Raw genomic sequence first — 13,337 nt, 5'->3', positions numbered from 1 at the left:
AGTGATAGTTCCATTATTCTCAGTCAATAAAGAGTTAATGCTTACTAGACTTCTTAGATCTGCAGTCAATTTAGCAAAAGATATCTAGTCAATTAGCAAGAGAAAAGTGATATGAACAAGGATCTAGTAAAGCTCTGCCATTGAGTGTCACCAACAGAATGCCCCTTACAAGCCTAAATGGTAAGAAAAAAAAAGAAAACAAAAAAAAAAAAACATATGTAAATAGCAGAAAAGGAAAAAAGCAGGTTCTACCCTAAGTAAGTACAAGAAAAATGAAATGCAGACATTGGCAGAACACTCATCCCCACTTAAATTGCCTTTAGTAAAGGCCACAGGCTTGACTAGCCAGAATCCGAAGAAAAACTATTATCTTCCTTCCTTTCCAACACTAAGTATCTAAATCAATGTGAACTATTTTATCTTTCTTATGAGGTAGAATATTTGAGATAATAAAAAGAGAAGCAATTACAATTATAAAACAACAAACTTGAGTTCAGATATAAGCTACATAAGCTATATGCTCTCATTAATATAACTTATTAAGGATGAAATGTTATATAAATGGCACATAATGAGAAGCTAATAGTTCTAATAGTTTTAAGGACTATTACAAGAATAGAGAATGACCCACAGACAGGATTTGTAATATGACTGTAAACAGATCAACAAAATATTGTTATCATAGGCCCCATGGGAACAGAGCTCAATAGCTGTTTTGTTATTCAGAAGGGCATCAGAATTAAGATTTTTTTTTTTTAAAGAAAAAAGAAAAAGAAAAAAAACCTAAAAGGGGAAATACCAATTATACGCACAGTCAAAGGGATCTGAAATTTACAAAGTCATCTTCAGGTAACCTTCTGCATAACCGAGTTAACCAATTTACTAATTATATAACAGCATCTTTACATAACATTTTGTTATGAGGCACACTGTCTCTAAGACTTACTTAATAAAGAATCCAAGATCTCAAGGTAAGTTAAACAACAAAGCCATCTTTAGCAATGGGCAGAAACTAAGACCACAAGTCACTAAATTATGCCATAATTTTATTTTGTTTGTACAGCAATATCAAAATAATCTTTCTTAACTGAGTTTTTCTTAAAGTAACATGTTCCAATTGCAGTGACAGTGAAAATTAGAAAAAAAGAGGATGAATTTTTGTTATCAAGTTTCAGTGTAGCTGAAGCTTCAGGCAGCTTGGTGGCAGCAGTGGTTCCATACACTTAAGATACTAAAAAGATTCCCACAAGGGGTAGTGGGCATTTTAAACTCCTGCAATCCGGTTCTGTACTTTATCAAATGGAATTATTATTATTACTATTATTATTCAAAGGGAGCTGTGTTTCCATCCTCCTTAGCAGAAACTATAGTCACAATATATGGTCTGAGGGAGAGTCAAAAAGAATGCAAGGATTATTTAAAGGGTTATGAAATAGGTTAACACATTATTTGATTTTTCATTAGTTGTAAATCTTGGAAAATGTACACACACTTAAGTAGACAATAATTTATAAGCATAATCGCAGCTACACTGACCTGGTGAATCACAATCACTTACTATTTTTGTCCATCCACAAATTGCTATGTTGACACCAACCAATTTTCCATATTGATATGATTCTATCAATATTTAGGATCAGCCATTTTGTCTGGTAGTTGGACTGCTTCCAATTGGTTGAAGTATGATGCTAATTGAGATCAGGGTCCTGGGGTTTGATATCCACGTGGAATAGTTAGCTTCACTTTGTTTCAAGGCCACAGCCTGTACTTCTAGCCCCAACAGTATGCATTTGAATGCGGTGAAAAAATATTAATGAATCTAAATACATTTGCTACCATTACTAAAAATGCAACTCAGCATATACTCTTTTAATGTCAGTAATCTTCCTTCAGCTTCAGCATATCACATCTATCCTCATTATAAAAAAAGATAACACCACATCTACTTTCTGTTCCCACTTTAAAAGGGGGGGGCATGCATATTCTGTAACTATGCAACATAATATCACAGGTCATATAAAAAAAGGTGAGCTCTGAATGTCTACTGAAAAAAAAATAGCTTCTACTTTGTCATAGAGAAATGGTCAACAGTGTCAAGTTCCACTATGGAAAGAATCTTTTCAAATTATTACCTTTAGCGAGTTTTAATGGCATTCAAAAACCAACCAACCAACCAACCAACCAACCAACCAACCCAAATCAACACAACCCCTCGAAATATTTCAGATGCCAAACACTGCCCAGTCTTTATCTATTTTTCATACTAATTAATCTACTAACAGAGCTGCACATTATATATAACTTCCAGTAAAATAAAAGTTCTTCGGATTTGTTAAAAAATCCAAGTGATTTTTTTCCATTTCCTACATTCTAAATTACTGCAAGCATTATAAAGGCAAGGCATCCTTTCAAGATTTTATACTTCAAGATTATAGTCTACGTGATATACAAGTAGCTGTTGCCACATCAGTGAAAACATTAAAATAACATGGATAGTAAAATAACGAAAATTCTATTAGGTCCTTTTTAAAGGCAATGTTTCTTAACTTTTTCATTACCACCATCTTCTTCCTTCCGAAGACTTATCTTTAGACATACTTTCCTTATCACCTCCCATAAAATTTTAATTTTATGTATATACTGTATACACTATTACTGGGATGACCATGGAATAACAGTATTACACTCTTCACTCTCCCTAATAAGCCCAACATGGCCTTTGGTGATCTGAAATTGTAATAATACCTTTCCTGCATTATATAAATACCAGTCATGGTACAGTAAGAGCCACTTATTTCAAAGCCCCTCTATTAAAAAAACAAAAACAAAAAGGAAGGAATTTAATAGTCATTTCCATTTGGAGAAATATAAAGGAGGGAGAGGTTTACAGTTCGTATTTACAAAATGTATCCCATACCACGGAAGAAAAATACTAGCATGCAAAATCCAACAGCAGATAATCTAATACATATTTATCTTTATAAAAAATACATCATCTTCTGATTTTTATCTACTTACGGTATGAGGAGATCTGAAAATTCGTCTGTAATCCCTGTAAAAAGCTCAACTAACAGTAAGGAAGCCAACTTGGTACTAAAAATATGCCACATAAACCACAAAGTGGACAGTTCACAGGCAGCTGATAAAGCTACACTGATAAAATGGGGCGCCTGGGTGGCTCTGTTGGTTGGGTGGCCGACTTCAGCTCAGGTCATGATCTCACAGCTCGAAGGCTCATGGGTTCGAGCCCTGGGTCGGGGCTCTGTGCTGACAGCTCAGAGCCTGGAGCCTGCTTCAGATTCTGTGTCCCCACACCCCCGCCCCCCGCCCCTCCCCTGCACATCCTCTGTCCCTCTCTCTCAAAAATAAACATTAAAATTTTTTTTAAGTAAAGATAAACTACACTGATAAATAACAAAACTAAGAGTTCTAGTTCCCCTAATATTTCTCCCATGGTTTCTCAATCTCTACCTACCTCATTCTCAACCACAGTTTTATCTCAGAGGATATTCTATTAAACATAAATTTATCAGAGACAAGATTTCACTGACATTTGTCCAATAAACTTATTTTTCAAAATGGGCTAAACAACTGGCTAAAGCAGATACACAATGATTAAATATAAAGTATAATGACTCATGAATGAAGGCAAGTTGACTTACGAGGATGTCTAGGTCCTTAACTTCTACACGAATTTTTCCCTAGCCACAACCTATATACATTTTCATTTTAAAGCTGGGTGGTCAGATTACTAAATAAGCACTGCTATCAGTGTATACAGTGTAAACTTTCCTGAGGTTTCTAGAATTTTTTTACCCCCCCCCCACCAACAAACAAGCTATAGATAAAGATACACATAAAGGAGTGGGTTTTACAATACATGACCTGCCAGAGTGTTATAATTATGTAGAGTCCCTCACCCCCACTACAGAGCATTCTAAGGGTAGAGATTACTGAACTTTGTAACCCTCCTTGTTGGCATATAACAAATAATCACGAAATGTATTTTGAACAACCGAGTTTAAAAATTTATTTAGTCTTGGTCAAAATAAAAAAGTCTATAATTATATTAAATAGTAGGCTAGTAACTACCACATTAGAACACAAATCCCAGTTCAAACTGGACTGACATATACTATAGAGACTGAAACAGAACTGCTTTCTTCTCAACTCCAGATCAAGTAATGTAGAGGTTTGGAAGTAGTTCAAATTCTCTTTCCACTGGAGCAACTGTTCTCAATTTGGTTACATCCAAAGACCTTCAATTTAAGAACTAAAGAGCACCCATAAAATAGCAAAGTCCCTTGTGCCTTCTCCCTTTCTCCAACTTTATTTTCCATTCTTAAATTCATCTGGTGAAGAAAGGAACTCGATAGTCTCACTAAACTTATTCTCAACCCCATCCCCAAATTGAAGTTTCTTCTAAGACACTTGGATGTCTCCTATTTTTTGAAATATGAAAGAAAGAAAGCTTCATAAAATACACCTGAAAAAGGATTCATAAGTATCACTTCAAACAGAAGAAAATGGAAAATAGACTACAGAGAATTTTAAAGTATACAAATGCAATTAAAACTGCACCTCACATGAAGAATAAAGTTTTTTTTGAAGGTTTACAGCAGTTTAGAAGCCAAAATAAGTCAAGATTGATTATACTTAGTAAAACACTTTAGTCAGTATAAGAGTCATAATTTACTTTAGCAACCAGTAAAAAGAAGGTTGCCAGCTCACAATAAAGTGAAAAATCAATCAGGAATAATTCTGTATTACATCTGATTCTGATCAAATTTCAGAAAAATATTTCAACGACAGTAACATTTTCAAAAAGAGGATTAACCTTGAAAACGACCAACCATCTTTTTGTGCAAGAATTACCACAGCAAGCAATAGATAACAAAGGCCAACGCTATGCAAAATAATAACAAAAACAAAGCCTCTATTTAATCCCATTAATGTATTCAAAAGTACTGTATAAAAATTTACTGGTAAAATTATACAACTATGTGTGAAATAAAATGCTAGAAGTTCAAATCAACAAAAAGCTACATTTTTAAGAGAACCCTACAAATAGTTCCTCATCAGGGCCACAAAATTTTAATCTCTTCTTACCTCCTGCTCAGTCAGCACTAGTTACTGCACAGGGATAAACAAGTATCTATCACTCCTTCCAGCTATATGTATTAGAGAAATGCCCATCCCAAATTAAGTATGTGAAAGCCTAAAAAAAAAAATCTCTCATGGAGAGGTCCTGAAGAAAGTTCAGTTTCTAAAACTGTACCCGAATTCTTCTTTTATCATAAGGAAAAAGGCAAAGCAAATGTATTTTCTTGTAGGAAAAGCTAATGAAGAAATCTTGAACATTTAATTGTTCCTTTACTTGTGGGTATGGCCCTCTTTTAGATGGAATGTTATGCCCATTTGATAAATAAAAAGAAACTTCCTAGAGATCTTGCGTCTACTGACCTTAAAAGCATTAGAATCTGACTGTAGCACTCAAGATAATTTTCTAATTTGTCACTGACACAACTCAGGCATCACATGTCCAAAATATAAACACAATAAAAGGCACGAAGAATTTAAAACATAACTTTTGATTACACTAACCAGTTTTTAAGGGAGTAGCACACATTTAAAGCTACTTGAAAAAAAAAATTTTTTTTTCTAATACTTAAACCTGGGGCACAAAGTCATTAGTGAAAACAAGAACAGTAAGGATTTCTAGCTTTCCCTATCTTTTAAATACTCTTCAGCCCCTAGTCACAAACAATGTAGGGGCTTTTGTGTGACTCAGTCCTTAAGCCTCCGATTTAGGCTCAGGTCATGATCTCAGGTTCCTGAGTTCCAGCCCCGCATCTGGCTCTGTGCTGACAGCAGGGAGCCTGCATGGGATATTCTCTCATTCTCTCTCTCTCTCTCTCTCATTCAAAGATAAATAAGCATTAAAAAAAAATAAGTCTCTAATGTAGGAGGAAAAAAAAAAACAAAAAAGAAAAACACATTAACCAATAGCACTGTATTAAGCTTCTCTTACAGACCTGGAAAACATAAAAAAACAAGCTTTTAGGTGCACTACAGTTAGGCACAATTTAATTTTTAAAAATGTGTTACTACATAAAGGCAGCAAAGATGTGAACAGCAGGTTTAGAGCTTACACGTCACTACTCTAGTAACAAACGAGATCTTTTGCAAAGATGCCCAACATCAGACATCACAGCTCCGCGGCTAGTTCTTCTAGTCAACTGTGGCTTGTGAGATACCGGAAAAACCTTGCATTCTCACTTTCTCCTACCTCTCAAAACGTAAAGCAAATCCCTGGGAAGACATCTAACATTTTGCTTTTTGAAAATCGGGTCTTATTTACAACCCTTTATTTTTACACCGTACTAAAGAATTTCGGCTGAACGTTCTTCATTTTAGCAACTCCTCTTATTTCTTGGTGAGCAACCATCTTATTTTCCCATCCAACCACTACGCTTCCAAGTCTTCCTTTTGGTTCAGGCCACCTATCTTCACACGTATTTTCATCACAAAGCCAAGAACAACTGGGCCTCAACGGCACTGCAAGACCTGAACCACCGAAGCACGGCCCACGCACCGATTTTTAAACACGCTCGATGGTCCAAAAGTCAAACGACGACTTGTTGCAAACGTGCCCACACCTAAGCCGCCTTCAGAAAGTGTGAAGGGAGGAGGAGGAAGGCGCCACGCCGAAACCTGTCGCAAACTCGAGCAGGAGCCCAGGAAACTGGGCGCGCGGGATACAAAGGGCCATGAATGCGGCCTTCCATGAGGCGACCGTGCGCGGCCGGGGAGACAAAATGGAGCGACGAGAGGAATCGGAGCCCGAGCTGCAGGGCCGGGGAAGAGGCGGCGGCCGGCGCGCGCCCCGCCGGGCTTCTTCCTCGACCCCGCGGCGGGGGAGGGGGCGCGGCGGCGGCCCGTTCTCCCCGCCGCGCACACGCGGCCCCACCGCCCGGGCCTAGCGCGGCGGGAAGCGCCCGCCGGCCGCCGCCAACAATGGAGCTGGTGGCGGCGGCGAGGGAGGGGCCGGCGGCGGCTGCACGGCGGCCCGCGTCCGCGCTCCGGGCCCCGTGGCGGGCCGCAGCGCCCGCGGCCCGCGAAACGATGCGGTAGAACGAGGGGCGAGGGGGGCGCAGAGCCGGGATCGGACGGCGCGGCCCACAAGAGGCAAGGGCGCACGGTCTGCAGCCGCGCCGGCTCACAGCCCACGGCGAGCCCAGGGTCAGCGTCCGGACCGCAGCGCCGCCCGCTTCGGCGGCGTGGGCCCGGGCCCTCACGTACCTGGTTGAACTCTTCGCCTACATCCGCGTAAATGTCTATGTGGTCCACACCGTCCGCCATCTTCCCTCGGCCGAGGCCGCCGCCGCCTCCTGCAGGTCTGCCCGCCGCGGCAGCAGCAGCGGATCTAGCGGCGGGGGCGGGGCGCGCTGCGTCACTTCCGAGGCCCGAGGGACGAGGCGGGGGCGACCGGGGGCGGTCGGGGGCGGCGGTCGCCTCTGCAGCCCGCCCGCTCGGCAGCGCGGAGTAAAAGCCTACGTCCCTGCGGGCAGACGCGGCTTCTTTTGTGTGTTAGGCCTGGGGTTTGGGGGCACGTCCCAGCTGTTCCCAGAGACTGTGTTTTCACGTTGCCTCTAGCACACTCCACCGTTTTGTAATATTGTCATTTCTCAGTTTTTCTTACAATTCTCACGGCCAAGGCTTCTAGAGAGGTGGAAGTTTTATGTCCACGATTAAATACGAAGTGTAACCCAGCATTCTGTGAGCGCCTTGAGAGTGAAAACAGCGTTCTTAACCCTGCATCCTCAGAGACCCGCAGTTTTATTTGCCTAGTAAACGTTGGATTCCCGCGGATTGTTATCTTGAGTAATTTGCAAGCCACTTAGGTTTTTTTGCATGCTGTTTATGTTTGCATCTCTATCTCCTGTCACCGGCTCCTTTCATCTCTTTCCCCGCTCTTTGCCCGCCGTTTTTTCCTCCTTAGATCGCAGTTGGTTTTCTAACTTGAATGCGGTCATTCTAGAGACCACCACCACCACCCCCCAAAACGTGGAGGCATCTTGAGGAAAGTGGCTTCTGTCTTAGAACCATAGAATGTCTGAGCGAGAAGGGAACTGGAAAAGGTGTCATTAGGTCCAAATATCTCATCTTACAAATGTGGGAACTGAGGCCAAATACAAAGTAAGTGATTTAAACGTGATCACGTGGTCAATACCCAAAGAGCTTTTGTCATAAATACTTTAGTCGAAGATGTCTCTCCAGTTTGAAACCTTACTCCATTCTTTATTTCTTTTTCACCCAGTTCGAAGCCCACCAAATTAGAGTGTGCTTGCTAAGATACAGAAACCTTTCACGCAATGGTAAGCCAAACAGTATACATTCCACCTCTACTTGGTATGGTGGAAAAAGCTTAGTTGGAGTCTGATAGACCAATCTGGTGCTGTGGATACAATTACTAGTCAGACAGTTTTACCAGCTAGATGACCTCAGTCAAGTTACCTAATCTCTTTCATGGTCAATCGCAGAATCTGTAAACTCCAGGTAATAATATTTATCTCACCAAGGTTGAAAGTTGATGGTGTTTTAAATGAGGTAATATGCAAAATGCCCTATCCTCTTCTTGAAAATACTGATTTTCTTTTTTCCACGGGGCTTTATAGAAGGAAAGAGCTACTCATGATAAAGGGTGAGACCTTTTTTTAGATTAGTAATAGGGTAAGGATAATAATGGCCCATCATAGATGTCCACATCCCAATGCCCGGAACCTGTGAATATATTACTTTACGTTGGAAAAGGAACTTCACAGGTACGATTACATTAAGGATCTGGGATTATCCTTGATTTCCTGGTAGGTTCAAAGTAACCACAAGGGTCCTTATAAGTGAAAGAGGGAGGTGGGTAGGGGAGATGTGATGAGAGAAGCGGTTTAGGTTCTTTCAGTACACTTAAAAATTATTCCAGGGCCTGACTTCCGCTGTTGCCTACAAAAAGTCAACTGCCATTGAGACTGTTTCTTTGAAGGGCATTGGTTTCTGCCCCCTCTCCCGCCCCCACCCCCGGCGGCTGCTTTTAAGATTTTTATATTAGACTTTGGAACCTTATGGGGATGGATATAGTTTGGTCCTCCTTTACCTCGCAGGGTGCTGTCCTTCTGAAGACCACCTCAAAATATGGTGTACCAGAGTCACTAACAGTTCCTAAGTTCCATATTGTGTTTCCGTGCATGTCAAGAGTGCAGCTCAACCTTGCAGCCATCTCTTTTGGAATCTGAAGTGCATAAGCTCTCTGAATGTGTAGGCCTTATCCTCTTCTACTTCTTGACCAGCTAATTCCTCACTTACTCCCTGGTTAGCCTTTTTGATGATTTTAACAGGTTGTTACAGGGTACCTGCTTACTTAGCAATGTTCAAGAAATGAAATATTATTGTAGATTACAAAAGAAAATGCATAATAATAATGAAAACAATAAGCAAAAACTCTACCACTTATTGAGTACTTTTATATACCAACCTCTTTGTTAGACATTTTATAGTCATCAGTGTACATAGATGAAAGATTGGAGACTTGGGTTCTCATCCCGACATTACTGACCAGCCAGGTAACCTTAGGCAAGTTCTTTACCTCAAGTCCCCCAATGAAGGTCCCTCTCAGTTTTGAAATGCTATTATTCAAATTTATACAGAATTCAAAGTCCAGAGTGCCTTGAGAGGAATTTGATAATGGTATTACCAGAAATGTAGTAGCTTGAAACTATAAAAATTCCTTATCTTATAGTTCTCGAGATCAGAAGTCCAAAATGGATCTCACTGGGCCAAAATCAAGGTGTTGGCAGGTCTGCGTTCCTTCTGGGAGCTCTGGAGGCAAATACATTTTTTTGCCTTTTCCATCTTCTAGAGGCTGTCCATGTTCTTTGTCTGTTACCCTCCCTTCCCACAATCATATCACTCCAACAATATAAACAATATAAAATCAAGATATTTTCAAAGAGTAACAAAGAGGTTGGAAAGGAGGTAACTAATGTTCTAAGGTTTCTGTACATCTGTTTCTTCTCTATACAGAACTTTCTGTCCTTTTCCATACACACGTGTATGCAGCAATGGCAACCTCAGTTCCAGCGTTCAAATAGGCACCATTCAAGAAAATGGCTATCTGTCTTAGTTTCAATTACAAAATCTAAAGAGAAAGCAACTGATTAGCTCAGGTTTTATAGGAGTCTACTTTTAGTTCAATCAAGTTTGTCTAAGTGGGTGGAGTCACAGAGTAAGACGTAGTTTACAAAATCTACTCTGTGAATTAGGAAAAGGTGGAGAATTATCAGTGAAAGATGATTGCTTTGAACTAATGTGATACCCCAAAGGTGGTCTAACACATTCCACCTGTTGGATGACAACACATAGACAAAGACCTTATGGTTGGAGAAGGCAAATCCAAATCCATAAATACTAACACATATTGTCATTTTGATTACTTCATTCAAGTCAGTCAATGCCGTAATCTCTGTAGGAACGTGAGTTTGATTCTAACATACTACAGCTCATAGTTTAGCCCTATGCTCCCCAAACTTTTAAAAAATATCCCTGGCATTTTATTTTATTATTATTATTTTTTAACGAATCCTTTTTTTTTTTTTTTTTTTTTTTTTAGTTTATTTATTTTGAGAGAGAAAGAGAGAGAGCATGACCCGGGAGGGGCAGAGAGAGAGAGTGAGAATACTGAACAGGCTCCTCAGCATCAGCAAAGACCCCTATGTAGGGCTCAGTCCCACAGCCTGTGAGATCATGACCTGAGCCAAAATCAAGAGTCGGATGCTCACCTGATTGAGCCACTTAGGTGCCCCTATACCCCTAACATTTAAAAAATGCAGCCATAGTATACATAAATGCAAATATTATTTCATGTTAACATTTTAATACCATGAACACACATAAAATATATCATTTTGAAGGATGAAATAAAGATTTTTTAAATGTCTGGCTATGATATCATTACAATGATATCATAAAATGCCTCATTTTATCATTAGTGGATATAAATCCATATTTCAAATAGTCTTGAAATTTTTGGTCCTGCTCTTGTCAAATCTGATTACATCATCCTTATTTTCATCCCTTATGGGACTGACAAGAATTTATACTAGAAATACATAGGTGTTGGCTCAGACACTTTGTCTATCACTTTCATTATTAGTATTAACTATGAGCCATAGTTTCTTAGAATCTCCTTTTTAAGACTCAGGCACTTTGGGCGCCTGGGTGGCTCAGTTGTTAAACATCTGGCTTCAGCTCAGGTCACGATCTCATGGTTTGTGAGTTCGAGTCCCACATTGAGTGAGCATGAGTCCTGCTTCTCTCTCCCCCTCTCTTTCTTTCTCTCTCTTTCTCTGCTCCTCCTGGGATTCTTTTTCTCTGCCCCTTGCTCACTTGCACTAAATCAATCAATCAATCAATCAATCTGACATACTTCTAAAAAAAAAGACTCGGGCATTTTGTGATGGTTAATTTAAAGTGAGAAAGTGTAATCTGTAAGTCGATATAACTGGGCTCTCATAAACAGTATCGTAATACACTACACATGAAGTGTAGTAAGTGCCTGTGTGAAGGAATCCCTTTAGAATTCTCTGTATCAGGGGCGCCTGGGTGACTCAGTTGGCCAAGCATCTAACTTCAGCTCAGGTCATGATCTCACAGTTCATGGGTTCGCGCCCTGCGTCAGGCTCTGTGCTGACAGCTCAGAGCCTGGAGCCTGCTTCAAATTCTTTGTCTCCCTCTCTCTCTCTGCCCCTCCCCCGCTTGTGCTCAGTCTCTCTCAAAAATGAATAAACATTAAAAATAATAATAATAAAAAGAATCCTCTGCATTGTCCCCCTCTTTCCTCAGGACTGCCCCCAATAGGGGCAATTATGTGAGAAGCAAAAAAAGTTAATGGTTCAAAGTCCCTCTCATTCATGGGCTCTTTCCGTAACTTGTTTAAGGCCATCATTCCCTTCCACTCCTCTCTCCTCTCTGTCATACATCCCCCACTTTGTGTTGGATAGGTGTGTGTGGTGTGGCAGCAGCCATCTTTTTGGATCTAATGAGAAGCTGAATGAGGGGGATTACATTTAATTTGGATTTAATGGAAAATATTTATGTATAAGTTATTGGTAACCATCCTGACATAGGAATGCTTTCCAGAAACATCTTTACTGCCACTATGCCAACTCATCCAGCTTCTGTGACGTGAAAATGCAAAGCCAGAGGTCATATTGTGATCTGAGTGTGTCCAGTTGTGCTAGGCACTAGAAGTATGTGGGTAGTGGAAGAGAAACAAAGTTTGAAATGTATGAAGTCAGGTATTATTCTTTAGAAAATTAGTCTAAAGAGACATGCAAAATTACATGTGAAAGATTTGGTTCTCATTAATGCCTAGTCAAAATGGAAGTCTCTCCTGACAGGAATACACTAAATAATGAGGCATTTAGAATTATCAACTCACCATATATTCTCTTAATGAGAAAATCACATGAAATTGAAATCCCTGTGTCTTTTGTCCTCGATAACAATTTGCTTTCATACCTTATTTTGTATTCATAATTTTTTGTTATTTTTCTTTAAGAAAGCTTTCAAAATATGGGTATATCAATCCCCAGAAAGCCTAGATTTATGCCTGCCACATACCTTAGTAACTTGAAATCATTTGACATATGAATTGAGTGAGGACACTAGGGTCAATTCATGTAATAAGTATTAGTTAACCTTAATTTTTCAACTTTTTAAACAAAAAAATAGAATACTATGCTCTATCTTTCCATATGCCTATACATATATTTGCACACTCCAGAAACAATTGGTTAAACCAATTGCGATGCTGAATAAGAAAGACTTATTTCAACCCCAGAGAAGTGAGGCATCACACTCTCTGCTTGTCCCTCCTTGAATCAGGTAGTTCCACATTTTTTTGTTTATTAAGAAGGCTCCATGCTTGACGTGAGGCTTGCTCTCATAACCCTGAGATCAAGAGTCGCGTGCTCTATGACTGAGCCAGCCAAGCGCCCCCAGTTCCACACTTCAAGCACTGCATTTCCTATTACCAAATTTTGTTAGACTGAACCATATCAAGGTGTAGGTTTTATAGTTCATAAATGGTCTAACATTGGCAAATTCATAGAGTCACACTAACATATCATTTAGAACGCATTTGGCTTCAAGTAAGAGAAACAAAACTCAAATTGACCTAAACAATAAGGAAATGTATTCTGAGGATATCCGTGAACTCATACAATTGACTGAAGGCCTGAGAACCACGTTTGGAAAACAGGCAGAAACCAAAGATGGCAAAA

At 39.8% G+C, this 13,337-nt stretch overlaps 1 protein-coding gene across 5 annotated transcripts in view; it reads right to left on the bottom strand.

The window, feature by feature from the left end:
• CPSF6 (cleavage and polyadenylation specific factor 6) overlaps positions 1 to 7,417 on the bottom strand; it is a 33,478-nt gene extending 26,061 nt beyond the window's left edge. For 4 of the 5 annotated variants that reach the window (XM_042992724.1, XM_042992725.1, XM_042992726.1 and 1 more), the window contains exon 1: positions 7,303 to 7,417. In XM_042992724.1, the coding sequence (XP_042848658.1) occupies positions 7,303 to 7,362 (60 nt within the window). In that variant the 5' untranslated portion in view covers positions 7,363 to 7,417. Of the gene's footprint in view, positions 1 to 6,595; positions 6,839 to 7,302 lie in introns of those variants that run through there. The other variant, XM_042992728.1, reaches the window with a different exon arrangement.
• Between the last annotated feature and the right edge of the window lie 5,920 nt (positions 7,418 to 13,337).

The sequence above is a fragment of the Panthera tigris genome, chromosome B4 (assembly GCF_018350195.1).
Source record: "Panthera tigris isolate Pti1 chromosome B4, P.tigris_Pti1_mat1.1, whole genome shotgun sequence".
Lineage (NCBI taxonomy): Eukaryota > Metazoa > Chordata > Mammalia > Carnivora > Felidae > Panthera > Panthera tigris.
This window is presented reverse-complemented; position numbering and strand designations above follow the sequence as displayed.